General features: G+C 45.5%; 1 protein-coding gene across 2 annotated transcripts in view; it reads left to right on the top strand.

Annotated features, from left to right (window-relative positions):
• Positions 1-17,056: 17,056 nt before the first annotated feature.
• The window catches only part of st6galnac3 (ST6 (alpha-N-acetyl-neuraminyl-2,3-beta-galactosyl-1,3)-N-acetylgalactosaminide alpha-2,6-sialyltransferase 3), a 299,917-nt gene continuing 291,975 nt past the window's right edge, over positions 17,057-24,998 (top strand). The window contains exon 1 of one of the 2 annotated variants that reach the window (XM_073062598.1): positions 17,057-17,361. In XM_073062598.1, coding sequence (XP_072918699.1) covers positions 17,344-17,361 — 18 coding nt within the window. In that variant the 5' untranslated portion in view covers positions 17,057-17,343. The remainder of the gene's footprint in view (positions 17,362-24,998) is intronic. The other variant, XM_073062597.1, reaches the window with a different exon arrangement.

The raw sequence follows: 24,998 nt of genomic DNA, 5'->3' as shown, positions 1-24,998 counted from the left end.
TTCTATGACTCCTAACATCCCCCTGAGTTACACTAGGCTGGACCGTTACCTTCCATTCATGTAAATACTGTAGTTACAGAAGCAGCAGGAAACTGGGTGCCTACCAGCATCTACTAAACAATGTTCTGTGGGTAAGGTCTACATTATCTCTGAGGTGGAGATGACTCAAAGGGGTGTTGACTTAAGGTGTGAGCCATCTGCGTCAATGAGCTCAAGGAATGTTACTATATACTGCTTCCTCAAAAGATATTCTCATAAAATATGAAGTGTGAGACATTTAATCTCTAGGTGAAAAGACAATAATGTTAAAATCACATTGTGTAACATTAGCTACAAATAATTTAATCATTCTCTCCAAGTTTTAACAGCAGTCTTTGAGGGGATAACATGCAACTGATAAAGAAATATCTATGGACATTATTTATCTGGGATTCTATGGACCATGTTAGACATTTCCAAGCAAGTGAATGTTAACAAAATGTGGTACATAGAATTTGAGGCAAACATTTGGCTTGAATGAAGGGACCGAAAAATAAAATGTTGCAGATGCTGGAAATCTGAAATCAAAAGGGAAAATTTTGAGATGGCCAGTAGGTCAAATTGCATCTCTGGACAAAAAAAATGATAAAAGGTTATTGATTAGAAATATTAACTGTGTCTCTCTCCATAGATGCTACCTGATCTGATTGTTTGGCATGGGAAATTGGTTTGAAATTGGCAGAAAGTAGAAATAAAAAAGCCTCTTCACGTTGGCAGTATATGACTTGTTTAAAATTTGTTCTATGGCCTCAGCTATTCAATTTATTAGTGATCATTCATTCATTATGTGCCAAGTCATATGATGTCATGGTGTTTGCATTACCATGATTGTCCTTGGCAAAATTTTTATGCAGAAGTGGTTTGCCATTGCCTTCTTCTGGGCAGTGTCTTTACACAACAGCTGACCCCAGACATTATCAATACCCTTCGGAGATTGTCTGCATGGTGTCAGTGGTCGCATAACCAGGGCTTGTGATGTGCACCAGCTGCTCATATGTCCATCCACCATCTGCACCCATGGCTTCACATGACCCTGATTGGGGGGTGGCTAAGCCTGTGCTACACCTTACCCAAGGGTGACCTGCAGGCTAGCGGAGGGAAGAAACACCTTGCACCTCCTTTGGTGGAGATATATCTTCACCCCACACATTTAACAAAATTTAGATATATAGTTCTCTAATTACCACTGTATATGTAAATTTATATTACTGTGCCAGACCATGATGCAACCAGTCACCATGTTAGTCTAAATGGGCCTGTAATATTGCTAGGGTTAAACAGGTAGTTTCTGGGTGGTTGGGCTGCAATGGCATGTTTAAATAAAATTACACATCACACAAACAGAACTTCCAGGCCATTATATTGTAATTAAACAAGTAATTAAATGTAAATAAACTACTCCCTTTTGCCCACAAGGTCCATATACTACCATTTAATGTATATTCATGTGCTTATGTAAGAGCCTCTAAAACACCCTGTCAAAGTTTGATCACCCCAGGCAGATTTGCCTCCACCAACACCGGATCCCAGGCAGTGGATTCCAGGCACTCACTACTCCCTGTGTGAAAAAACTTTTCCCTTTTCAGCTTAAATGCGTGAATCAGTATTGGAATCACAATCAGGTTTGTTGTCACTGGCATACATCGTTAAATTTGTTGTTTTAAGGCAGAGGTGTGGTGCATTTCATAGTAATAAAATTTGTAAATTTAGATAAGTATATATAACAAAGAAAATGTAATTAAATATATAGTGCAAAAAGAAAGCAAAAAATACTGAGGTAATGTTCATTGGTTCAATATCCATTCAGAAATCTGATGGCAGAGGGGAAGAAGGTGTTCCTGAAATGTTGACTGTGTGTCTTCAGCTCCTGTAGCACATACTTGATGGTAGCAATGAAAAGAGGACATGTCTTCCAGATGTTGCCTCCAACCTCATTCAAAATTGTCTCTGCATCCTTGAAATTGCCCTCTGCAAGTCATACCTGGGTTGCCAGACTTGAATGCCACAGATCTCACCTTCAGTAGACGATGTACCTCCTGGATCATCGATGGCTTTTGGTTTGGGAATGTACAGCAAGTCTTTGTAGGCACATACTCATCCACACAGGTTTTAATGAAGTCAGTAACAACTGCAGCTTACTCATCCCAATTTGAAGATGAATCCCTGAATACAGTCCAGTCCACCGATTCAAAGCAGTCCTGTAGGCGCTCCTGTGCTTCCCTTGTCCATACCTTCTTGGTCCTCACTGCTGGTTCTGCAGTCTTCAGTGTCTGCCTATACTCAGGGAGTAGAAGTACAGCCAGGTGATCAGACTTCCCGAAGTGAGGGCGTGGAATAGCACGGTAGGCATTCTTGACGGTGGTGTAACAATGGTCCAGTGTGTTGTTTCCTCTAGTATTGCAAGTGAACTGTTGATGGTGATTGCTTAGTGACTTTTTAACAGATTGGTCTGGTTAAAATCCCCCAAAATGATGGTGAAAATGTTAAGGTGCGCTGTTTCGTACGTGTTGATCCCATTGCTCAGATCATCTAAAGCTGATTGACATTGGCCTGAGGTGGAATGTATACCGTTACCAAAATGATCAGGGAAAGCTCCAGCAGTAGGTAAAATGGACGGCACTTAGCTGCGAGATATTCCAGGTCTGGTGAGCAGAATTGGGACAGTACTGATATATTTGTGCACCAAGAGGAGTTGATCATGAGGCATACTCCTCCACCTCTTCTTTTTGGATTCCTTCATGATGCATCACAGGATTTACCTATCCAGGTACAGAGACGGTTGTTTAGTTCTCTCATTCAAATTCAAATTCATTGTCATCTGATTGTACATGCATACAAGCAAATGAAACGATGTTCCTCCGGACCTCTATTACCCAGTCCAGCTGTCCCAGAACTGCTGATCCTGTGCCTCCTCCTGATGATATCAAGATTGTAGGATGGGTGGTAGGTAAATGTCACAAGTAGGGAGGAGGGAGACCCCGGTGATCCTCTCGGTAGTTTTTACAACCCTCTGTAGGGTCCTGCGGTCTGATGCCTTGCAGCTTCTGTACCACACGGTGATGCAGCCAGACAGGACACTCTCCATGGTGCTCCGGTTGAAAGTTGTTGGAATGAGGGCGGGAGTTGTACACATTACAATCTCCTCAGAAAGTGAGCCTTGTTGACTAATGTGGAGGTGTTGTGGGTCCAGATTAGTCCATCGCACATGAAAGTATCAAGATTCTTGAATACATTATCTTTCAAATCCAGGCCAGTTTTCTGTGCTCGGTGTCAGATGTGGGGGGGTCCTGGGTTCTCCCAGCCTGACGGACGGCCATATCTGCACCCGGTATGTCGAGCTGCAGCTCCTGAGGGACTGAGTTAGGGAACTGGAGATGCAGCTCGATGACCTTTGACTAATCAAGGAGAGTGAGGAGGTGATTGGAAGGAGTTATAGGCAGGTGGTCACACCAGGGCCATGGGAGACAGACAAGTGGGTCACAGTCAGGAGGGGGAAGGGGAAGAGTCAGGTACTGGAGAGTACCCCTGTGGCTGTACCCCTTGATAATAAGTACTCCTGTTTGAGTACTGTTGGGGGGACAGCCTTCTTGGGGGAAGCAACAATGGCCGTGCCTCTGGCACAGAATCTGGCCCTGTGGCTCAGAAGTGTAGGGAAAGTAAGAGGATGGCAGTAGTGATAGGGGACTCGATAGTTAGTGGGTCAGACAGGCGATTCTGTGGACGCAGGGAAGAAACTCGGATAGTAGTTTGCCTCCCAGGTGCCAGGGTCTGGGATGCTTTGGATCGCGTCCAAGATATCCTATAGTGGGAGGGAGAACAGCCAGAGGTCGTGGTAAATATTAGTACAAATGGCATAAGTAGGAAAAGGGAAGAGGTCCTGAAAAAAGACTACAGGGAGTTAGGAAGGAAGTTGAGAAGCAGGACCACAAAGGTAGTAATCTCAGGATTACTGCCTGTGCCATGCCACAGTGAGAACAGGAATAGAATGAGGCGGATGATAAATGTGTGGCTGAGGGATTGGAGCAGGGGGCAGGGATCCATATTGCTGGATCATTGGGACCTCTTTTGGGGCAGGTGTGACCTGTACAAAAAGGACTAGTTGCACTTGAATCCCAGGGGGACCAATATCCTGGCGGGGAGGTTTGCTAAGACTACTGGGGAGAGTTTAAACTAGAATTGTTGGGGGGTGGGAACTGAACTGAAGAGACTGGGGAAGAGGAGGTCAGCTCACAAATAGAGAAAGCTTGTAGACAGTGCGAGAGGGAGGATAGACAGGTGTTGGAGAAGGGACGTGCTCTGACCGAAGGTTTGTGATGTGTCCATTTTAATGCAAGGAGTGTTGTGAACACAGCGGATAAACTTAGAGCGTGGATCAGTACTTAGAGCTATGATGTTGTATCCTTTGGCCTCTCCCTAGAGCAAATGGTTTAGATGGGGTGGAGTTTGTTAGGTGTGTTCAGGAAGGTTTTGTGACACAATATGTAGATAAGCCTACAAGAGGAGAGGCTGTACTTGATTTGGTATTGGGAAATGAACCTGGTCAGGTGTCAGATCTCTCAGTGGGAGAGCATTTTAGAGATAGTGATCAGAATTCTATCTCCTTTACAATAGCATTGGAGAGAGATAGGAACAGAAGTTAGAAAAGCATTTAATTGGAGTAAGAGGAATTATGAGGCTATCAGGCAGGAAATTGGAGGCTTAAATTGCAAACAGATGTTCTCAGGGAAAAGTACGGATGAAGTGTGGCAAATATTCAGGGGATATTTTTGTGGAGTTCTGTACAAGTACGTTCCAGTGAGACAGGGAAGTTATGGTAGGGTACAGGAACTGTGGTGTACAAAGGCTGTAATAAATCTAGTCAAGAAGAGAAGAAAAGGTTACAAAAGGATCAGAGATCTAGGTAATGATAGAGATCTAGAAGATTATAAGGCTAATGAGAAGGAGCTTCAGAAGGAAATTGGGAGAGCCAGAAGGGGTCATGAGAAGACCTTGGCAGGCAGGATTAAGGAAAACGCCAAGGCATTCTACAAGTATGTGAAGAGAAAGAGGATAAGACGTGAAAGAATAGGATCTATCAAGTGTGACAGTTGGAAGGTGTGTATGGAACCGGAGGAAATAGCAGAGGTACTTAATGAATTCTTTACTTCAGTATTCACTATGGAAAAGGATCTTGGTGATTGTAGTGATGACTTTCATCAGACTGAAAAGTCTGAGCATGTAGTTATTAAGAAAGAGGATGTGCTGGAGATTTTGGAAAGCATCAAGATGGATAAGTCACTGGGACCGGATGAGATGTACCCCAGGCTACCGTGGGAGGTGGGGGAGGAGATTGCTGAGCCTCTGGCAATGATCTTTGCATCTTCAGTGGGGACAGGAGAGGCTCTGGAGGACTGGAGGGCTGTAGATGTTTTTCCTTTATTCAAGAAAGGGAGTAGAGTTAGCCTAGGACACTATAGACCAGTGAGTCTTAATATTTTCTTTGCCCAAATTCCAAGGCCATAGATGCTGCCCGATCTGATTGTTTGGCATGGGAAATTGGTTTGAAATTGGCAGAAAGTAGGAATTAAAAAGCCTCTTCACGTTGGCAGTATATGACTTGTTTAAAATTTGTTCTATGGCCTCAGCTATTCAATTTATTAGTGATCATTCATTCATTATGTGCCAAGTCATATGATGCCATGGTGTTTGCATTACCATGATTGTCCTTGGCAAAATTTTTATGCAGAAGTGGTTTGCCATTGCCTTCTTCTGGGCAGTGTCTTTACACAACAGCTGACCCCAGCCATTATCAATACCCTTCGGAGATTGTCTGCATGGTGTCAGTGGTCGCATAACCAGGGCTTGTGATGTGCACCAGCTGCTCATATGTCCATCCACCATCTGCACCCATGGCTTCACATGACCCTGATTGGGGGGTGGCTAAGCCTGTGCTACACCTTACCCAAGGGTGACCTGCAGGCTAGCGGAGGGAAGGAACACCTTGCACCTCCTTTGGTGGAGATATATCTTCACCCCACACATTTAACAAAATTTAGATATATAGTTCTCTAATTACCACTGTATATGTAAATTTATATTACTGTGCCAGACCATGATGCAACCAATCACCATGTTAGTCTAAATGGGCCTGTAATATTGCTAGGGTTAAACAGGTAGTTTCTGGGTGGTTGGGCTGCAATGGCATGTTTAAATAAAATTACACATCACACAAACAGAACTTCCAGGCCATTATATTGTAATTAAACAAGTAATTAAATGTAAATAAACTACTCCCTTTTGCCCACGAGGTCCATATACTACCATTCAATGTATATTCATGTGCTTATGTAAGAGCCTCTAAAACACCCTGTCAAAGTTTGATCACCTCAGGCAGATTTGCCTCCACCAACACCGGATCCCAGGCAGCAGATTCCAGGCACTCACTACTCCCTGTGTGATAAAACTTTTCCCTTTTCAGCTTAAATGCGTGAATCAGTATTGGAATCACAATCAGGTTTGTTGTCACTGGCATACATCGTTAAATTTGTTGTTTTAAGGCAGAGGTGTGGTGCATTTCATAGTAATAAAATTTGTAAATTTAGATAAGTATATATAACAAAGAAAATGTAATTAAATATATAGTGCAAAAAGAAAGCAAAAAATACTGAGGTAATGCTCATTGGTTCAATATCCATTCAGAAATCTGATGGCAGAGGGGAAGGAAGGTGTTCCTGAAATGTTGACTGTGCGTCTTCAGCTCCTGTAGCACATACTTGATGGTAACAATGAAAAGAGGACATGTCTTCCAGATGTTGCCTCCAACCTCATTCAAAATTGTCTCTGCATCCTTGAAATTGCCCTCTGCAAGTCATACCTGGGTTGCCAGACTTGAATGCCACAGATCTCACCTTCAGTAGACGATGTACCTCCTGGTTCATCGATGGCTTTTGGTTTGGGAATGTACAGCAAGTCTTTGTAGGCACATACTCATCCACACAGGTTTTAATGAAGTCAGTAACAACTGCAGCTTACTCATCCCAATTTGAAGATGAATCCCTAAATACAATCCAGTCCACCGATTCAAAGCAGTCCTGTAGGTGCTCCTGTGCTTCCCTTGTCCATACCTTCTTGGTCCTCACTGCTGGTTCTGCAGTCTTCAGTGTCTGCCTATACTCAGGGAGTAGAAGTACAGCCAGGTGATCAGACTTCCCGAAGTGAGGGCGTGGAATAGCACGGTAGGCATTCTTGACGGTGGTGTAACAATGGTCCAGTGTGTTGTTTCCTCTAGTATTGCAAGTGAACTGTTGATGGTGATTGCTTAGTGACTTTTTAACAGATTGGTCTGGTTAAAATCCTCCAAAACGATGGTGAAAATGTTAAGGTGCGCTGTTTCGTACGTGTTGATCCCATTGCTCAGATCATCTAAAGCTGATTGACATTGGCCTGAGGTGGAATGTATACCGTTACCAAAATGATCAGGGAAAGCTCCAGCAGTAGGTAAAATTGTCGGCACTTAGCTGGGAGATATTCCAGGTCTGGTGAGCAGAATTGGGACAGTACTGATATATTTGTGCACCAAGAGGAGTTGATCATGAGGCATACTCCTCCACCTCTTCTTTTTGGATTCCTTCATGATGCATCACAGGATTTACCTATCCAGGTACAGAGACGGTTGTTTAGTTCTTGATGCACCATCAATAACTCACGCTGAGACTTAGGAAGTGAGATGTCGGCTTTTATTGACTGGAAGAATAAACAGCACTACATCCTGGGGAAAATGAGGGAGAGCAGCAGCCCACAGTCGCCTTTATACAGGGGTCTGTGAGAGGAGCCACAGGTGCAGTCAGCAGGGTCTGTGGAAGGAGCCACAGGAGCAGTCAGACAGGTATATCTAGTTCACCACAGTTCTCTCATTCAAATTCAAATTCATTGTCATCTGATTGTACATGCATACAAGCAAATGAAACGATGTTCCTCCGGACCTCTATTACCCAGTCCAGCTGTCCCAGAACTGCTGATCCTGTGCCTCCTCCTGATGATATCGAGATTGTAGGATGGGTGGTAGGTAAATGTCACAAGTAGGGAGGAGGGAGACCCCGGTGATCCTCTCGGTAGTTTTTACAACCCTCTGTAGGGCCCTGCGGTCTGATGCCTTGCAGCTTCTGTACCACACGGTGATGCAGCCAGACAGAACACTCTCCATGGAGCCTCTGTAGAAAGTTGTTGGAATGAGGGCGGGAGTTGTACACATTACAATCTCCTCAGAAAGTGAGCCTTGTTGACTAATGTGGAGGTGTTGTGGATCCAGATTAGTCCATCGTACATGAAAGTATCAAGATTCTTGAATACATTATCTTTCAAATCCAGGCCAGTTTTCTGTGCTCGGTGTCAGATGTGGGGGGGTCCTGGGTTCTCCCAGCCTGACGGACGGCCATATCTGCACCCGGTATGTCGAGCTGCAGCTCCTGAGGCACTGAGTTAGGGAACTGGAGATGCAGCTCGATGACCTTTGCCTAATCAAGGAGAACGAGGAGGTGATAGGAAGGAGTTATAGGCAGGTGGTCACACCAGGGCCATGGGAGACAGACAAGTGGGTCACAGTCGGGAGGGGGAAGGGGAGGAGTCAGATACTGGAGAGTACCTCTGTGGCTGTACCCCTTGACAATAAGTACTCCTGTTTGAGTACTGTTGGGGGGGACAGCCTTCTTGGGGGAAGCAACAATGGCCGTGCCTCTGGCACAGAATCTGGCCCTGTGGCTCAGAGGTGTAGGGAAAGTAAGAGGGAGGCAGTAGTGATAGGGGACTCTATAGTTAGTGGGTCAGACAGGCGATTCTGTGGACGCAGGGAAGAAACTCGGGTAGTAGTTTGCCTCCCAGGTGCCAGGGTCCGGGATGCTTTGGATCGCGTCCAAAATATCCTATAGTGGGAGGGAGAACAGCCAGACGTCGTGGTACATATTAGTACATATAGCATAGGTAGGAAAAGGGAAGAGGTCCTGAAAAAAGACTACAGGGAATTAGGAAGGAAGTTGAGAAGCAGGACCACAAAGGTAGTAATCTCAGGATTACTGCCTGTGCCACGTGACAGTGAGAACAGGAATAGGATGAGGTGGATGATAAATGTGTGGCTGAGGGATTGGAGCAGGGAGCAGGGATTCATATTGCTGGATGATTGGGACCTCTTTTGGGGCAGGTGTGACCTGTACAAAAAGGACTAGTTGCACTTGAATCCCAGGGGGACCAATATCCTGGCGGGGAGGTTTGCTAAGACTACTGGGGAGAATTTAAACTAGAATTGTTGGGGGGTGGGAACCGAACTGAAGAGACTGGGGAAGAAGAGGTTAGCTCACAAATAGAGAAAGCTTGTAGACAGTGCGAGAGGGAGGATAGACAGGTGTTGGAGAAGGGACACGCTCTGACCGAAGGTTTGAGATGTGTCTATTTTAATGCAAGGAATGTTGTGAACAAAGCAGATAAGCTTAGAGCGTGGATCAGTACGTAGAGCTATGATGTTGTATCCATTCACCTCTCCCTAGAGCAAATGGTTTAGATGGGGTGGAGTTTGTTAGGTGTGTTCAGGAAAGTTTCGTGACACAATATGTAGATAAGCCTACAAGAGGAGAGGCTGTACTTGATTTGGTATTGGGAAATGAACCTGGTCAGGTGTTGGATTTCTCAGTGGGAGAGCATTTTAGAGATAGTTATCAGAATTCTGTCTCTTATACAATAGCATTCAAAGCATTGAATAGCATTGTAACTATGAAAATGGACAAGGAGAGCCAGTGAATGTAGTGTACCTGGACTTCCAGGTAGCTTTTGATGAAGTCCCACATAGGAGATTAGTGGGCAAAATTAGGGAACATGATATCGGGGGCAGAGTACTGACATGGATTGAAAATTGGCTGGCTGACAGGCAACAAAGAGTAGCGATTAACGAGTCCCTTTCGGAATGGCAGGCTGTGACCAGTGGGGTACTGCAAGGTTCGGTGCTGGGACTACAGCTGTTTACAATATACATTAATGATTTAGATGAAGGGATTAAAAGTAACATTAGTAAATTTGCTGATGACACAAAGCTGGGTGGCAGTGTGAAATGTCAGGAAGATGATATGAGAATGCAGGGTGACTTGGACAGGTTGGGTGAGTGGGCAAATGTATGGCAGATGCACTTTAATGTGGATAAATATGAGGTTATCCACTTTGGTGGCAAAACAGGAAGGCAGATTACTATCTAAATGGAGTCAAGTTAGGAAAAGGGGAAGCACAATGAGATCTAGGTGTTCTTGTACATCAGTCAATGAAAGCAAGCATGCAGGTACAGCAGGCAGTGAAGAAAGGTGATGGCATGCTGGCCTTTATAACAAGAAGAATTGAGTATAGGAGTAAAGAGGTCCTTCTGCAGCTGTACAGGGCCCTGGTGAGACCCCACCTGGAGTATTGTGTGCAGTTTTGGTCTCCAAATTTGAGGAAGGACATTCTTGCTATTGAGGGAGTGCAGCGTAGGTTCACAAGGTTAATTCCTGGAATGGCGGGACTGTCATATGTTGAAAGATTGGAGCAACTGGGCTTGTATACACTGGAATTCAGAAGGATGAGAGGGGATCTGATTGAGACATATAAGATTATTAAGGGATTGGACACGCTGGAGGCAGGAAGCATGTTCCCGCTGATGGGTGAGTCCAGAACTAAAGGCCACAGTTTAAGAATAAGGGGTAGGCCATTTAGAACTGAGATGCGGAATAACTTTTTCACGCAGAGAGTGGTAGATATGTGGAATGCTCTGCCCCAGAAGGCAGTGGAGGCCAAGTCTCTGGATGCATTCAAGAGAGAGTTAGATAGAGCTCTTATAGATAGTGGGGTCAAGGGATATGGGGAGAGGGCAGGAACTGGGGTACTGATTGTGTACGATCAGCCATGATCACAGTGAATGGTGGTGCTGGCTAAAAGGGCCAAATGGCCTACTCCTGCACCTATTGTCTATTGTCCATTATCATTGGAGAGAGATAGGAACAGACATGTTAGAAAAGCATTTAATTGGAGTAAGAGGAATTATGAGGCTATCAGGCAGGAAATTGGAGGCTTAAATTGCAAACAGATGTTCTCAGGGAAAAGTATGGATGAAGTGTGGCAAATATTCAGGGGATATTTTTGTGGAGTTCTGTACAAGTACGTTCCAGTGAGACAGAGAAGTTATGGTAGGGTACAGGAACTGTGGTGTACAAAGGCTGTAATAAATCTAGTCAAGAAGAGAAGAAAAGGTTACAAAAGGATCAGAGATCTAGGTAATGATAGAGATCTAGAAGATTATAAGGCTAATGAGAAGGAGCTTCAGAAGGAAATTAGGAGAGCCAGAAGGGGTCATGAGAAGACCTTGGCGAGCAGGATTAAGGAAAACACCAAGGCATTCTACAAGTATGTGAAGAGAAAGAGGATAAGATGTGAAAGATTAGGATCTATCAAGTGTGACAGTGGGAAAGTGTGTATGGAACCGGAGGAAATAGCAGAGGTACTTAATGAATTCTTTACTTCAGTATTCACTATGGAAAAGGATCTTGGTGATTGTAGTGATGACTTTCATCAGACTGAAAAGTTTGAGCATGTAGCTATTAAGAAAGAGGATGTGCTGGGGCTTTTGGAAAGCATCAAGGTGGATAAGTCACTGGGACCGGATGAGATGTACCCCAGGCTACCGTGGGAGGCAAGGGAGGAGATTGCTGAGCCTCTGGCGATGATCTTTGCATCCTCAATGGGGACAGGAGAGGCTCTGGAGGATTGGAGGGTTGTGGATGTTTTTCCTTTATTCAAGAAAGAGAGTAGAGATAGCCTACAACACTATAGACCAGTGAGTCTTACCTCAGTGGTTGGTAAGGTGATGGAGAAGATCCTAAGAGGCAGGATTTATGAACACTTGGAGAGGTGTAATATAATTAGGAGTAGTCAGCATGGCTTTGTCAAGGGTAGGTCGTGCCTTACGAGCCTGATTGAATTTTTTGAGGATGTGACTAAACACATTGATGAAGGAAGAGCAGAAAATGTAGTGAATATGGATTTCAGCAAGGCACTTGATAAGGCACCCCATGGAAGGCTGATTGTGAGAGTAAAGAGGGATGGGATCCAAAGGGTCATTTTTTTGTGGATCCAGAACTGGCTTGCCCACAGAAGGCAAACAGTGGTTGTTGACTGATCATATTCTGCATGGAGGTCGGTCACCAATGATGTGCCTCTGGGATCTATTCTGTGACCTTTATTCTTCGTGATTTTTATAAATGACCTGGATGAGGAAGTGAAGGGATGGGTTAGGAAGTTTTCTGATGACACAAAGGTTGGGGGTGTTGTGGATAGTGTGGTGGGCTGTCAGAGGTTACAGCGGGACATTGATTGTCATACAGAGGGCGCTCGGAGTGGACCCAAATGCAAGACACAGACAATGAAGTACCAGGAACAGGACTAAGCATGAGAAGGAAGCAAGGAAAATGGGGAAGAAAGGACGAGACAAGGATTCCAGGCCTGGGCTAGGACTTGACAAGGACAGCGGAACCAGGACATGGAACTGGGAACTAGATGCCTGGGCTTGGACTCCCAGCCAGAGACTGGACAAGGACCCAGAACCTTGACCCAGGCAAGGACTCCTGAACCAGGCGAGGACAAAACGAGGCTACAGGACAGGATGAGAGACTCCTGGACGGGACAAGGGAACCTCAGCACAGGACGAGGGAATCCCAGCACCGGGCTGGGCAAGGTACTCCTGTGCTGGGCGAGGCACATGGACATGACGAGAACCCAGAGCCTTGATTGAGGGAGAGACAATAGGACTGAACATGAGACTCGTGAACAGGACAAGGAAACCCCAGCACAGGACGAGGGAACGCCAGCACCAGGCTGGGCAAGGTACTCCTGTGCTGGGCGAGGCACATGACAAGACAAGAACACAGAGCCATGGCTTGGACAGGACAAGGACCTTGGACATGATTAGGACTGGACGAGACCCCGAAGCCTTGACTTGGTCGAGGAAGACACAGGAACGCAAAACCCACGGTTGAAGAAGAGACAGGAACATGGAACACCGAGCCAAGACCCCTCCTTGGGTACAGGACGTAGGGCCGGGACTCATAACACAGTAAACAGAGCCAGGACCAATCCTTGGGTACAGGACGTAGGGCCGGAACTCATTACACAGAACGCCGAACACGATGAGACAATTCCCGACGCTAGGTAGCGGCAAAACAGCTGGACCTATCTAGAAAAGCTGTGGACTCAGAGAGGCAGTTCCCAACGCTAGGTAGCAGCAAACCAGCTGGACCTACCTAGTGAAGGCACGGACACAGACAGTTCCAAACAGAGCAAGTCTCCAGACACAGCCAGGGCAACGCAATTCTCCAGGCAGGGCTCCAGGGAGAGGCAGAGGTGAGGCGAGGTGCTGCAAGGCTCCAGGCAGAGGCGAGGCGAGGTAAGGCTCCAGGTGAAAGGTGAAGGGAAGGGATACAGACAGGGGGTTTGGACAGGAACAATCCAGCATCCAGAGGCTGAATCCTGAAGCTATTTATGAGGCTAGCCCAAATGAGAATCAGCTACCTCACCAGAAACTGGGGAAAACCAGAAAACCTGGAATAAGGAGCTTGGACCAGACCATGAACCGGAATGTGGATTTCATAGACCAGACCATGGCATTGATAGGATGCAAAACTGGGCTGAAAAGTGGCAGATGGCGTTCAACCCAGATAAGTGTGAAAATTTTGGTAGATCAAATATCGTAGAATATAATATTAATGGTAAGACTCTTGACAGTGTGGAGGATCAGAGGGATCTTGGGGTCCAAGTCCAGAGGATGCTCAAAGCAGCTGCACAGTTTGACTCTGTGGTTAAGAAGGCGTATGGTGTATTGGCCTTCATCAATCGTGGAATTGAATTTAGGAGCCGAAAGGTAATGTTGCAGCTATGTAGGACCCTGGTCAGACCCCACTTGGAGTACTGTGCTCATTTCTAGCCGCCTCACTACAGGAAGAATGTGGAAGCCATGGAAAGGGTGCAGCGGAGATTTACAAGGATGTTGCCTGGATTGGGGAGCATGCCTTATGAGAATAGGTCGAATGAACTCGGCGTTTTCTAATTGGAGCGAGGGGGGATGAGAGGGGACCTGATAGAGGTGTACAAGATGATGAGAGGCATTGATCGTGTAGATAGTCAGAGACTTTTTCCCAGGGCTGAAATGGTTGCCACAAGAGGACACAGGTTTAAAGTGCTGGGGAGTAGTTACAGAGGAGATGTCAGGGGTAAGTTTTTTACTCAGAGAGTGGTGAGTGTGTGGAATGGGCTCCCAGGAACAGTGGTGGAGGTGGATCGATAGGGTCTTCTAAGAGAGTGTTAGATAGGTACATGGAGGTTAGTAAAATTAGAGGGCTGTAGGTAAGCCTAGTAACTTCTAAGATAGGGACAAGTTCGGCACAACCTTGTGGGCCGAAGGGCCCGTATTGTGCTGCAGGTTTTCTATGTTTTTTCTATGTTTCTAAATCCTGTAAGTGAGAAGCTCATTACCACCCCTCCCCAAATATAAATAAATGGTCCCATGTTGTTAAAAGTCTTTCATTATTGTCACACAGTAGAAGGTGAATTCCTGGACTAATACTAACTGGTTTAGGGACATTGATACTACAGGAGACTGGTGAATGGGGTATTTCTTAGGCAGGGGTATTGTTCAGAGACCACATGAGTGCTTCATATGTACAATGTACTAATTTGACTTGTACAGCAGCAAAACAGGCCATTCAGCCCAACTCATCCATGCTGACCAGTGGGCATCCAAAGTCAACCACGCTGGGAATGTGGAGCAAGCCTTTTACAGACCATCCCGAGTAACAGATGAGTTCTGTTCTGTACACGTGTCCATAAGCTGAGTTTGTCCATCAGTCAGAAAGTAGACAAAATGGCTTGAAACTGATACGAAAGAACAATGACTATAGAAGTGGACAGAGGGAGGAACTTAGCTCTGCCATTTCTAGGAACAAACATATGTACGTAGATACGTTGCTCTGAAGACATCTTCAAGGAGCAATGCCTAAAAAAGGCGGCATCCACCATTCAGGACCGTGCCCTCTTCTCATTGTTACCATCAGGAAGGAGGAGCAGGAGCCTGAAGGCACTCACTCAATGATTCAGGAGCAGCTTCTTCCCCTCTGCCATCAGATTTCTGAATGGACATTGAACCCATGAACACCACCTCACTACTTTTTAAATCTCTTTTTGCACCACTTACCTAATTGAACTATTATATATATACTTAAGTAATTCACAGGTTTTATTATCTAGTATTGCATTGTACTGCTGCCACATAAAGAACAAATTTCGCAACAATTGCTAGTGATATTAAACCTGATTCTGATCTTATGAATTTAATAATATTTTGGAAGCTCAATTGTACATATGGTTGGTTGTCTGTAATTCAGGCATTCTTAATCTGGGGACAGCCTTTACTGTTTTGCATTTCTTATATTTTCTTTATGAATCAAGTTTCTTTTTGAAATAACTCCATCAGGACTGAGGACACTCTGATTCAGTGGGTTCCAAAGTGACTGATAAGGCTGATGTGAGGAACACAAACTGTTCAACTAGTAGACTCGTCTCTGTCATACCCGGGAAGCGGTCACTGACTCTGAAACTGAGTGGAGGTGTGACTGGCAATCAACGTACGTAACGGGAATCCCAGTGAATCATCTCAGCAGTCCATTTCTAACGAGGGCACATCAGAACTCAAAACTTCTATCTTGGTGACCTTAGAGGAGGCAACAGACTGACATGTCAACTTGTATTCCAACCCATTATAAATTGGTAATTGGTATAAATTGTCCCATGATTAGGTTAGGGTTAATCCAGGTTCAGGGCTTGTTGGGGTGTGGTGTCTCAAAGGGCCAGAAGTGCTTTCTCCCTGTGGTATCGCTAAATATATAGAGCTGAACCCAGCAAGTCAGGTCTGGAGATTGCACCATAAGAGACCACAAAATATAGCAGTATTAGGCCATTCAGCCCATCAAGTCTGCTCCGCCATTCCATCATGGCTCTTACCAGATCCCACTCAACCCCATACATCTGCCCTCTCACCATACCCTTTGATGCCCTGACCCATCAGGAAATGATTAACTTCCGCCTTAAATAAGCACAGGGTCTTAGCTTCCAACATAGTCTGTGGCAGAGCATTCCACAGATTCAATACTCTCTGGCTAAAAGAATTCCTCCTTACCTTGGTTCTTAAAGGTCGCCCTTCAATTTTGAGGCTATGCACTCTCTTTCTTGATACTCCAGCCAGAGGAAACATCCTTTCCACTTTCACCTTATCTAGTCCTTTCAATATTCGGTAGGTTTCAATGAGATCCCCCCCCCCCCCCACCCCGCATTCTTCTAAATTCCAGTAAGTACATGCTCAAACGTTCTTCATATGTCAACATCTTCATCGTCGTCAGAATTTTACAACGCTCTGCAGCTTCTTTCGGTCCTGTGCAGTAACCACCCCCCCCCCCCCCATACCCGACAGTGATGCCCAGCCTGTCATAATGTAGCCTTCCACCTACCTCCGTATCAATCGCAAACTTTGCCACAAAGTCACCAATTCCATTATCCAAATCAATGACAAACAATGTGAAAAGTAGCAGTCCCATTACTGACCCCTGAGGAACACCACTAGTCACCGGCAGCGAAACTCAAAGACCCCCTTTATTCCCAATCGCTCCGTTCTGCCTGTCGGCCTCTACCCATGCCAGTGTCTCTCCAGTAACGCCATTGGATTCTATCTTATTAAGCAGACCAAGAAGCAACGGCGGGGTCTTGGTGAGAGTAGCGAGACACTAGGTGAGAACAGCAAAGCCAATGTTCCCCTTGTTGCGCGCGGTTTCCCTTCCCTTGTCCCGGACTGGAACAGGCCTGAACTTGGTGCAAATCCGAGTGAGACCATCCCGAAAGAAAATAAGGAAGCATTGAGAAGGAATTAGCTCGTCTGACTCGGAGGCAGTGGGGGATGTGCCGTATGTCCTCAGAATAACTTAGTGAGTCATGTGATGGGAGTCGGAATTTGATCCGACTGGCAGCGAGAGTGGGTAACCAGCTTTTAATGGGAAGGGAGGGATCTGAGAGAGGAGCGGTAGGGCAGAAAGAGAGAGAGAGGGAGGAACACACACACACAAACAGAGAAAGAAAGCAAGGCAAAACACTTTAAGTACTCTGACTCTCCAACATCCGCTATTCCCGTGACCGCTCGGTCGAAATCTCGCTGCCACTGTGCCATTACGGAGGGAGAGAAAAGAACCTTCTGCCCCCAGTGCTGTGCAAGGGAGAGAAGAAATGTCCTGCGTTGGCAAGGTAACCCAGCTCGTGAACCGCTCACACTTGGCAAGAAGCGGGGGCGCAGCTCTCAGTTTCTCTCCGCTGCTTGCCTCCGCTTTGCGCTCGCCTCGGCTCCCCGGCAGCTGCTCCGATGCCTGTTGCTAGGTCTTCTCGCTGTTGCCAGAGCCAGCAACAAGAGAGAGAGATCGGGAAAAGAGGGCACCGGGAGATGAGAGGCCTGGACCTATACTGCCCCGTTGAATTTTTTTCCAAAGAATCGTGTGTTTGTGTCTGTGTGTGTGTGAGTGCGAGAGAGGCGGGGGGGGGGGGGTGGGTTAGTTCTGCATGGAAATGGTTGTATGTGTGTGTGAAAGAGAGAGAATAGTTCTGTATGGGGATGCTGTGAGTGTGTGTGTGAGAGAGAAGGGGGCTGGGGTGGCTGGAATGTCTGAAGGGGAGGGGAGGATGGGGAGAAGGAGACGGTGCTGTGACGCTTGCTGAAGTTTTTTTAATATGTCAACATCTGGTAGTAGTTAACTTTTCTGCTCAATCGTCCGCTCTCTAACTTTTCTTTCCTCTTCGTGCCGAAGTCAGAAGTTCCGACGGATTGTTCTTGCAGCTGCCGTGTAACGGGTTTCCACACAACACAGCAGGCCCTTTGACCCACCGTGTCTGTACTGACCATGATGCCAATCCAAACTAATCCCATCTGCCCATGATCCGGATCTTTCCATTCCTTGTCTGTTCGTGCACCCGTTCTAAAAGCTCTTTACGTTCTTGTTGTACCAACTGTGGAACTCAACACCTCAAACTATGTTGCAGACTCAGTTGACACTTTTAAACACCAGCTCAAAACCTATTTATTTAACCTTGCTTTTAATTAACAATTTTTGGTCTTTTATTTTCATGTTTGTGCTTTTATCCAATTGTAAAGCACCCTGAACTACATCATTGGTATGAAAAGTTAACAAATAAAATTATTATTATTAATTATTTTGACTTCAATTGGCTGGTCCCTCAACCGTGGACACCCTAAAGGAATCATTCCAACTTTGTCCATTTTCTCCCTTGAGTGAATAATGCCCTATCCAGGCAACAAACTTAGAGTATTATGTTCTACTCTGCTTGCCTCATAAGGCCAATGTGGAAGCTTTAGAGAGGGTGCAGAAGAGGTTTACCGGGATGCTGCTTGGATTGGAGAGCATCTCTTATGAGGATAGGTCGAGGAAACAAGGGCTCTTCTCTTTGGTGCAAAGGAGGATGAGCGGTGACTTGATAAGAGGTGTGCACGATGATAAGTGTAGATCAAGTGGACAGCCAGAGACGCTTCCCCAGGCTAATACAAGGAGGCATAATTTTAAGGTGTTTGGAGGAAAATATAGGGAGGTGTCAGAGGCAGGTTTTTTTTTGCACAGAGGGTGGTGGATGTGTGAAACTCACTGCTAGGGGTGCTGGTGGAGGCAGATACATTAGGAACATCTTTAGATAAGCACATGGATGAAAGGATAAAGGTGTCATCAGGTGGGCATTGGGAACGGACCCAAAAGCAAGACACAGGCACTGAAGTACTAGGGAGAGGACTAGGTGTATCAAGAAAGCAAGGGAAGTGGGGAAGAAATGACACTGGACAAGACTAGGAGACAGGGCATGGGCTAGGACTAGAGTAGGAAAGTGGGACCTGGACGAGGAACTAGGATCTAGAAACCTGGACAAGGGCTCTGAATCAGAGACTGGACAGGGACCCAGAACCTTGACTCGGGCTTGGACTCCAGATCCAGGCAAGCACTGGATGTGGCAGGGCAACGGGACTGGACGTGGGGGCAGGACGCCAGGTCCGGACGAGGACATGAAGCACAGACTCAGTCTTGATCGAGGGAGAGCAGGAACGCAGAGCCTAGGTCGAGGGAGAGCAAAGCAGAAGTGGGGAGAGGCATAGCTGGACACAGACATTAGCCCAGGACAAGACCAGGACTCAGGGCCTAAGCTACAACTTGGACTTGGACACAGACGGAACCTCCTCGGAGGCTTGGACACGGACTGGAACCTCCTCGGAGCCTTGGAAACAGACTGGAACCTCCTCGGAGCCTTGGACGAGCACAGGAACACTGGGCCTTGGACTGGAGCACAGGAACACAGAACACAGAGCCAGGACCCCTCCTTGGGGACAGGACATAGGGCCAGGACTCATACACAGACACTAAACACAGAGACACAAGGAGACAGTTCCAAGCTCAACTATAGATAGTTCCTTCTATAGGCGTGGCAAGGCTCCATTCTCACTACGGCGGCTGAACTTGACAGCGACACAGGCAAGGACACAGGCAAGGCTGCTGGCAGGGCTTCGGGCCAGGCTTCAGAGGGAAGGAAGGGAACAGTCCAGCCTCAGGGTAATGGTAAAGACGGCCTGACTTACCCAACAGAGGCAAGGACAGGAAGGGACAGATCCCACCATAGGATAACGGCGAGAACAGCCTGACTTACCCCACAGAGGTGAGGTCAGGATTCCAATAAGACAACCCAGCAGCCACACTCAAACCCAGGACCACTTATATTCCAGCCCCAATATGAGAATCAAGTGCCTGTGATTAAGCCCAACTGAAACAACGGACAGCCAGAAGACCCAGAGTCCGGAGTCCACGGACCGTACCGTGAACCAGAACGCGGACTTCACGGACTGGACCATGACAAAAGGAGGGCTATTTAGGAAGGAAGTGTTAGACTGATCTTGGAGTAGGCTAAAAGGTCGACACTACATTGTAGGCTGAAGGGCCCATACCATGATATACTGTTCTATGTTCTTTGAACCAAAACCTATCTATTTCTGGTGCCTCAGGACTTGCATCACTTGGTTCTGGAGCAGTTATAACCCCTCAACCATTAAACTCTTGAGCCAGAGAGGATCATTTCATTCAACTTCACGTGCCCCATCACTGATATGTTCCTACAACCTATGGTCTCACTTTCAAGTCCTCTTCATCTCTTGTTCTCGATACTTTATTGTCTGTTTATTTATAATTATTTATTGCTTTTTGGAGTTGCAGTTTGTTGTCATTTGCACACTGGTTATCCACCCTGTTGGGTGTGGTCTTTCATTGATTTTTCTAAGGTTTTTGGATTTACGGAGTACGTCTGCAAGAAAATGAATCTTAGGGTTGTACATGGTGACGTATATGTACCTTGATAATAAATTTACTTTGAACTGTTAGAACTTTGATTTCCAGTATCTGCAGAATCTCTTATGTTTGTCACAGTAGTAGACAAGGTGAAGCTCAAGGATGTGTATCTAGGATGTGTGGGAGTGCACTGCCAGCTCAGCAGAGACTTGCCTTAAACTAACAAGCCTCTCTCTCAGTTTTGTGCCTGTTTGCACCACCGGCAATCATAAGGGTGCCATCCAGACTGTGTGACATTCCAAGATAAGGTTTGGCTGGAACACCCTTAAACATTGTTCAAGGGAGCGGGTAAAGAAGGTCATGCTGTGTGTTATCTGGAGGAGAAGATTTTCCTCTCCCCGCCAAGGTTGATTACATGCAAAAGTGTTAAAAGTGAATTTGTTATCAAAGTACACATATATATATATACATATATATATATATATATATATATATATAAAACTAAGTAATAAATGTCAAGAACATGAGATAGAGTCCTTAAAAATGAGTCCATAGATTGCGGGAACAGTTCAGTGTTGGGGTAAGTGAAGTTATCCGCTTTGTTCATGACCCAGATGTGGAAGAGTTGCAACAGTTCCTGAACATGGTGGTATGGGTCCTGAGGCTTTTGTACCTCCTTCATGATGACAGCAGCGAGAAGAAACCATAAGTTGGATACTGCAGGTTGCTGATGGTGGATGCTGCTTTCCTGCAGCAGCACTCCGTTTTGATGTATTCAATGGTGGGGAGAGCTTTACCCGTAATGGACTGGGCCGTATCCACTACATTTTGTAGACAGTTCCATTCAAGAGTATTGGTGTTTCTATGGGAATAAATTGGTCATTTTCAGATTGATCGTTATAGTAGGGAAAGTTAGGTATTGATATTGGTATTGGTTTATTATTGGTATTTTTTTAATTGTCATAAGATACGATGAAGAGCTTGTCTTACATATTGTTCATACAGATCGATCATTACACAGTGCATTGAGCTAGAACAAGGTGAAACAATAACAACGCTGAATAAAGTGTAGCAGCCACAGAGAGAGTGCAGTGCAGGAAGACTATAAGGGGCAAGATCCTAATGATGTAGATTGGGGTGGCATGGTATAGTAGTGGTTAGCACAACGCTTTACAGCACCAGTGACCCAGGTTCAATTCCCGCCGCCATCTGTAAGGAGTTTGTACGTTCTTCCCATGACCATGTGGGTTTTCTCCGAGTGCTCCAGCTTCCTCCCACAGTCCAAAGATGTAAAGTTGGTAGGTTAGTTGGTCTTTGTAAGTTGTTGTGTGATTAGGCTAGGGTTAAATCTGGTGTTGCTGAGTGGCACAGCGTGAAGGGCCAGAAGTGCCTACTCTGTGTTGTATCTCAGCAAGTAAATAAATTGTGAGATCAGGAGTCAATCTTATCTTGAAAGAGATCTGCTTAGGTGTCTGATAACAGTGGCTGACAACAGAAGCTGTCCTTGAGTCTGTGGCAGCAGAACAATGCAATACATAATAGAGGAAAAAAACTGAATTACCGTACATATATTTGTATTAAATAGTTAAATTAATTAAGCAGTATGAAAAAATAGAAATGAAGAAAAGTAGTGAGGTAGTGTTCATGGATTCAATGTCCTTTCAGATATTGGATGGCAGAGAGAAAGAAGCTGTTCCTGAATTGTTGAGTGTGTGCCTTCAGGCTTCTGTACTTCTTTTCTGATGGTAGCAATGAGAACAAGGCATGTCCTGGGTGTTGGGGATCCTTAATGAAAGACGTTACTCCTTAAAGATGTCCTGGATACTATGGATGCTAGTGCCCATGATGGAGCTGACTAAGTTTACAAATCTCTGCATCTTACTTCGATCCTGTGCAGTAGCCTCCCCTACCCCCCCCCCCCCCCCCAGCCCCCATATCAGACGGTGACGCAGCCCATTAGAATGCTCTCCAAAGAAGTAATGGTCGATAACTTTCACCTCAAGTTACACATTATGCTGTGTTTTTTTCTTCAATCACTGACTAAACAGATGACTGCTTTATAGTAGATTCCAGTTCAAGCTATAGGCACAGTCCTGAGTTTCCAGTGGCTTGTTACCAACTCGCTCTCAGTCTAACCTCTTCCCCAATCTCCCACACTCTTGTACTGGAGCTCATCATAAACTCAAGGAACTCTGAACAGGCACGCTACAACCCTCCAAGCTCATCTATTAATTCAACTATTCCAGATAATCAGTCTGCTGATCCATTACACTTCTGCTTGGCCCATCATTTCCCCCTTCTATGAGTTGTAGAAGCAGTGGGTAACAATTGGTCAATTGTACCACACACAAAATGGTGGAGGAACTTAGCAGGTCAGACAGCGTCTATGGAAATGAATAAAGAATCGCGTGTCAGACAGAGACCCTTCTTCAGGACTGAAAGGGAAGGGGGAAGACACCAGAATAAAAAGGTGGAGGGAAGAAATGGAGGCTAGCTTGAAGATGATAGGTGAGCCAAGTGGGTGAGAAAGGTAAAGGGCTTCAGTGGAAGGAATCTGATAGGAGAGGAGAGTGCACCAAAGGAAAAAGGGAAGAAGAGGGGGATACAGTACCCAGAGATAGTGATAGGCAGCTGAGAAGAGGTAAGAGGCTAGAGTGGGGAATAGAAAAAGAGGGGAGAGGGAGGGTATTTTTTTTACCAAAAGTAATCAATATTCATGCCATCGGGTTGGAAGATACCCAGATGATATAAGGTGTTGCTCCTCTGCCCCGGGGGTGTCCTCATCATGACACACGAGGAAGTCCATTGTACCTGCCCACCTTTCAGTAAGCACATGGCTAATCTTTTATTCACTTGAAGAGAACATATTCAAAAGGCAATTACTCAAGACGGCGGCATCCATCGTGAAGGACCCTCACCGTTCTGGACATGACCTCTTCTCATTACTACCATCAGGGAGGAGGTCCAGAGGCCCGAAGACACACACTAAATGACCTAGGAACAGCTTCCTCCCCTCCACCATCAGATTTCTGGATGGTCCATGAACACTGCCTCACTATTTTGTTCTCTTTTTGAACTTCTTATTTATCTTTTTTATATTCCTTAATTTTTTTTAATGTATTGCACTATACTGCTGCCACAAAGCAACAAGTTCTACCATCTATGTTAATGATAATAAACCTGATTCTTACTCTGATTACCTGGACTAACCCTATAATTCTTGATTCTCTTAATACCTAAAAATCTGTTGACCTCTGATCTAGAGAAACAGAGTCATACATCACTATAATTGGCCCTTTGGTCTAACTTGTCCATGTTGACTCTATTGCCCAGTGAGCTAGTCCCACCTGCCCTTATTTGGCCTATAGCCCTCTGAACTGAACTGAGGCCTCCATTGGTCAGGGTCAACCATGGATATTTCGGCCTAGCTGTCTAGATGCGCAAGCCTGAGTAGTACAATATGAAGAGCAAGCTGTTGCCCGTCCAGAAAGCTCCCACTCTCCACGCATCTGATGAACCCAAAGGAACGGCAGAGACCGATACAGTTTGGCTCCAGCAGTGTCGCAGGAGTTGCCAGTCAGTATTGAACTCAACATGGGACTGCCTTTGGGACTCCAGCACCGGATTTTCCCTTCGGGGTTTACTCCCGAAGCCTTCCTAATAAGTGGATATGGCTTCAAGGCAGCGGATGTTTGAGATCCTTCCTTCTGCATAAGCTGCCCCTTCTCCTGTCAGTAGAAACAGTTCTGCCAGGCTTAGAAGTTAAGCCACATCTGAAGTTCAGGAGCTGGACTTACACGTCATTGGGAGCATTTAGTAGGTAGAGTGAGCTTATCCTCATTACCACCACGGTTGTTATAATAACCATAAGGGACCAGCCCTCTAAGCCTTTCCTTTCCATGTACATATCTAAATACCTTGTAAATGTTATGAGTCCTCTTCAGCCATTACTTAAAAGATTAGCTTTACTTGCCACATGTAAGTAGGGGATTGAGCCAGCATGGACTCACCTGATGTTCTGAATGGATCCTTCTGTGCCCAATGGTGATATGAGAGTTCCAGAGCTTCATAGTTCTATGAGAGAAGTTTTCTGTTGAAGTGAGCTGCCTATTGATTGATTGCTACCCAAGACACAATTTTGTCGTAAACATTCTGGGTGGGAGTTTGCCATCCCACACAGTCAACTCGTTTATCCATCCTGTTCTTGTTTCACCAACTCTGCAATCTAACCTCCAACGTTGATGCATTTACAAATTCCAATATACAGAGATTAATTTTGTCCAGAGTAAGTAATTCCAATTACAGTTACTGCTGTGAATGTATTTGCCATCCTCTGAAACCCAGCTGATTTTTCTGTATTTCAAGCATTTATTCCTTAACATGCTCATTAACTCAACCCTGATTCGCAGATCACCCACCCACACAAAGGGCAATTTGCAGTAGTCAGTTAAGCTATAAGATATTGAAGGGAGCACTTAGCATGAATATCAGGTTCAAGTCAAGTTGAGTTGTTATTTTATCAAAGTTCAAAGAAAATTTATCAAACTATGTAGTTGTTAC

Source organism: Hemitrygon akajei, chromosome 12 (assembly GCF_048418815.1).
Source record: "Hemitrygon akajei chromosome 12, sHemAka1.3, whole genome shotgun sequence".
Lineage (NCBI taxonomy): Eukaryota > Metazoa > Chordata > Chondrichthyes > Myliobatiformes > Dasyatidae > Hemitrygon > Hemitrygon akajei.
This window is presented reverse-complemented; position numbering and strand designations above follow the sequence as displayed.